General features: G+C 59.0%; 1 protein-coding gene and 1 long non-coding RNA gene across 2 annotated transcripts in view; both read left to right on the top strand.

The window, feature by feature from the left end:
• Positions 1 to 4,522, top strand: part of G6PD (glucose-6-phosphate dehydrogenase) — a 16,925-nt gene that overhangs the window by 347 nt on the left and 12,056 nt on the right. Inside the window, exon 2 of the mRNA XM_024746202.1 lies at positions 477 to 604. Coding sequence (XP_024601970.1) covers positions 477 to 604 — 128 coding nt within the window. The remainder of the gene's footprint in view (positions 1 to 476; positions 605 to 4,522) is intronic.
• Positions 2,254 to 4,522, top strand: LOC112400458 (uncharacterized). Its single transcript, XR_003003405.1, has 3 exons — positions 2,254 to 2,569; positions 2,684 to 3,380; positions 4,450 to 4,522. It is a non-coding gene; the product is annotated as an uncharacterized LOC112400458 (long non-coding RNA).

Below are 4,522 nucleotides of genomic sequence, written 5' to 3'. Positions count from 1 at the left end.
ACAGCCCCCGGCATCCCCCCCCCCCCGCCACACTGGACACGGGGCTTGCCGGTGTCTCGCAGTGTGGCAGGAGGAGGGCTGGAGCTACACTCCATCAGCTGCACAATCTAGCATGCTCCAGCTCATTGTGGAGTTTCCGCCTGAACCCCGGGTGAGATAGTCTTAAGCCGGTCGTACAATGCTACAGTAGGGTTTTATTCAGTCCCCCAGAGAGGAGGCCGTAGTAGGAATTCACTAATGCTTTGGGTAATTTTGTAACATACACCATGAAAGAAGGTTGCCCAGAGAGTATGGCCAGAGCCCAGGGCCAGCAGTTTCTAACCTCCCAAACGTCCTGCTCCCCAGCCATTCACAGTGAGTGGTTTCAGTAATCAGGCACCAGCTGGGTGAGAGCCCAAAGGACCCCTCCAGAAAGGGGCCAGCTTCTCAATGCTCTTCTGTTCTCCTGCCTTGTTAACCAGTATTTCTTCCACCAGAGAGCATCATGGCAGGGCAGGTGGCTCTGAGCCGGACCCAGGTGTGCGGGATCCTGCGGGAAGAGCTGTACCAGGGCGATGCCTTCCATCAGGCTGATACACATATCTTTATCATCATGGGTGCATCGGTGAGTCTCCCCCAGGCCCCACATCGTAGAAGCAGCAGACTTAGAGCGTGACGTTGCTTCAGTTCGCTTCCCTTTAGGTACCTGGGCTTTCCCAACTGATTGTCGTCGGGACCCTCGGGCTCTGCTCGGTTGGGCTCTCGCTGTTGCCCTTGCTCATGTGCCACTCCTCCTGCCACCACCCAGTATACACACGCCGCGAGGCATTTCTGAAGTCCGTGTGCAGCCATTGACTATAGACCTACGTCCTGGAGCTGGGAGGTCCTTAGAGACTGTCTGGTTGGACTTCCTCCTCCACAGGGAAAACCGAGATGCAAACAGGGGAAGCGATTCATTCTGGGAGTATGTTTTCCAAACCTGTTTCTGACTTGACAGATGTCACACAGTTAGATCCAGAGGTAGGATTCAAGGCTGGATCTCTGCCTTATCTCTCTACCGTCAAGTTCCCTGAGGAAAAACACTCAACCTTTCTTGAAATACCATCTCTTTGCCCCAGCTTCCAAGGCCTGCTGAGGAACTGAGACCAGCCCCATTGTCTAGCCAGTGGAACTGCCACTTTTCTCTGATCAGAAAGGCCAAGGAGTAGAAGCAAAGTCAGAATTAAAGCACGCTGACCATACGTGATGAGGGTGGGGGAACAGGAGAGGGAGGGTGGGTCCTCAGAGAGCCATGACCCCTGACTGAAGCACTCTCCCCACGTGCCGTGTGGAAACAAGATCTACCCAGTGGTAAGACATGAGCAGGGGCTGGGGAGCTGTCAGGGTTTCATCTCAAAGTGAAAGTGGTCTCTTTTCTCTTTTCACTTTTCACCGTGGACTTGACCACGAATCTGCTACCCATGATATGAGCATCTTTGCTGGTAACTTATTCTATAAACCTCAAGTGAGAGTTCTACCCAAACTAGTCAGCTCTTGACGGGGCAGACATTGTCTCTCTGTGACTTCCACACCGCTGTCCCCTCAGCTCTGGAGGAACTCGGCTCTTCGTTCACGTGTCGTAACACACCACCGTGCTTTGCAGAGCCTGCCTCCTGCCAGTTCTGTGATTCTCTTCAGAACTTGGAAAAGCGAGCCAGAATGCAGTACTCTGCCAGTGGGAGGCAAGGAAGGTCACCCCAAACACTGTCCCCTGACCCCCTGTCACCCAGGGCTGGGGGGTGCCCAGGAGGAGCACACGGAGCAGGCCTGGCCCCCACCCTGGCCCCGGCCTCATCCCCTTTAGAGGAGCCAGAAACCTTAACACCTGGGACCTTGTCTAAGAAATAGGTTGGGGGAGAAAGTAACTCAGGATTATTTTTCCTCCTTCCCCCCCCCCTCCGTCCCCATACCGGCCTGTCACAGGATGCTCCAACAGAGGGTCCCAGGCCTCAGTAAATGGCATATGACCCCAGGCCCTCAACACTTAGATACCTCATTGAGAGCATCCAAGTTTGCTCTGTGGCCTGGGGCAGGTGTCTTTCCTTCTCTGAACCTCATTGTCTCCACTTAGCAACTGAGGTCTTCTGAAGCAAGTGTGGAGGGCCCTGGGGCTCTGCTGAGCTGATTCTGTGACTCCACTGCCTTCATGTGGGATGGGCTTGGGCTTAGGCAACTTTGTTTCTTTGCCAACAGTAGGGTTCCCCTTTGCTATGGGAACTGTGCTGGGGGCCGGAACCCAAGGTGAGTGCATGTGACAGCAGACACTGCCAGGCCTTCATGTTCCCAGGGCCATGGAACAGAGCCTTCCTCTCAGAAGGACGAGCAGACGCAGAGCCCCTGGGGCAGGCTGGGCTGCGGGGCCGTCCTCTGCCCCCTCTCCTCCCTGGGCCGCTTACCCAACCGTCGCCCGCATGCCCAGCTTCCTTCCTGGGCGTGTCCTGAGGCTGGCTCGTGGACTTACCGATGGGCTTTCGGCCACTCTCTTCTCCCTGCTCTGAGACCACTATCTCCCTTCTCAGGACTCCCACCCTCGGCTACGAAGGGAGTGGAGGTACTTACTGTCCCAGTCCAGAGAGCTCTGGAATGAAAGAGCTCAGTTTCTCCTTATAGACCAGCATTGGGAGAGGAACCTGGGGCCTGACAGATCGCATGTGTCCTCTCCCAGGCTGGAGCCACTTTACCCCCACAGTGGACGGAGAGAGCAATCGGGGCGAGAGAGAAAGAGAACAGGACTGGGAGCCCCCTCGGGCAAGATTGGCTCACTGCATGGTCCTCAGCACATCCCTCGCCTCTCTGGGCCTCGGTTTCCCCACCTGGACCACGAGGGCTGTGGCTCGATCGGTGCTCAGGTCCCATCCCAGTGATGGGCCCGTGCGTGGCATGATCTGGCAGCCTCAGCCCTCCCTCTCCTCGGGGTGTTTCTGGGCTGCCTCCCCTCTTAGGGCGATAAGATTCTTGCTGTGTCATGATGACTCTGGCACTCCCCCAAAGGCCTGATGATTCATGAGCCCCAGGGAGTAGGAGGGAGGCCCTTTTGTTGGTTTTGCAGCCCAGCCTGCCTCAGCAGCCCCAGGGTCTCACTCCGGTGGCTGGGATCCAGCTGGGCCCCAGCAGAGCTGCGCTCCACCCCAGGACCTGGGCGATCCTTGACCCGGGTGGCCCTAGTGGGACAGGGATAGCCCACCCCTTCCTGGCCTCCAGCTGGCAGCCAGCCTCTGCATTCTCTGCCGCGCCCCTCCACCCTAAAAGCCTCTGAGGCCGAGACCGAGGGTTTATAAAACTGGAGACTGAGGTCAGACCTGGGCGGTGACACGCAGGCGGCGGCCCACGGCCCTTGGCCGGCAGCTGGGAATGTGAATCAGGTACTGCTTCTGCTACATCACCATGTGTCCCCAGGCACGTCCCTCCCTGCTGTGGTCCTCGGGGGGGCCCCATCATTGCCCCCACCGTGTACAGCATGCTCTCTTCCCACAGTGGCTCTGGTAGAGGAGTCCAGCCCAGGCTGGTGGGGAGGGTGGGCCTCCCCGGGCCCCTGCCCCCACTGTCCTGGGTCCTACCTCGTCTTTCCATCGGGTGACTCGGAGCCCAACAGGCCACTGGTTGCAGGGCTGAGCTGAACAAGGCGAGCAGGTTCTATCGCTAGTTAATCCCAAAGGGACCAGCGAGAGCAGTGGGGTGTGGGGCGCCGTGAGTCAGGCAGGACGCTGGGCCCGCTGGGCCCGGCGGGCAGCCTGCTGGAATTTGATCGGAAGCCGGCGGGCAGCCTGCTGGAATTTGATCGGAAGCAAACATTCCACTTGGCCAGGAAGGCGGGACGTGGCTGTGGGCCGTGGTGCTGGTCGTTTCTCCTGGCCAGTCCCCAACAAGCCCGGGAGGAGACGGGGCCCACCGAGCCCCGGGGACCAGAGTGGAGTCTCCCACCGGCCCGGTCCCAGTGATGGAGAAGCAGGAAGCAGGCGCCAATGGGCCCTGGGAGGAGGGGGCCGCAGCTGGGGGCTACTGGGCTCGGGGGCAGCTCGAGGCCCCGACTGGGGGTCGGAGCCGGACCTTGATGCACTGCTGTCTCCGTGGCTCCCATGGAAGGTGGCAGGCACATGGGGGATCAGTTCTGAGCAGTTGCCAAACATGGGCAGGGGCAGCAGCATGGGGAACCCTGGCTTGGGAACCGTCCACTTCGGGCCATCGGGGTCCCAGTGGAGCCTGGAGGTGGTGACCTGGGGTGGAACAGACACCTGGGCTTGTCTGCATGCAGAGGTCGGCTCAGCCCGGGAGTTGGAGGCTGAAGCCAAGGACAGGATGAACGCGAACGTTTGAGTCTCATAAGTGGCCCGCCCCAACCTCCACCGCCACCCAGGAAACCCCCAAGTGCCTTCCTAACTGCCTGTCTAGGGGGCAGGGATTTTAATCAGGTTGGAATTGCTTCGCTTCTAGTCACGCGGCTTCCGTTCTGCAGTGGTTCATAGAACCCGTCCAGTGGTTACGTGGCTCCTAAGGTCATTTTGCC

Source organism: Neophocaena asiaeorientalis, unplaced genomic scaffold (genome assembly GCF_003031525.2).
Source record: "Neophocaena asiaeorientalis asiaeorientalis breed wild unplaced genomic scaffold, Neophocaena_asiaeorientalis_V1.1 scaffold2579, whole genome shotgun sequence".
Classification (NCBI taxonomy): domain Eukaryota; kingdom Metazoa; phylum Chordata; class Mammalia; order Artiodactyla; family Phocoenidae; genus Neophocaena; species Neophocaena asiaeorientalis.
Note: the sequence above shows the minus strand (reverse complement) of the source record. Positions and strands in the feature narration are given on the sequence as shown.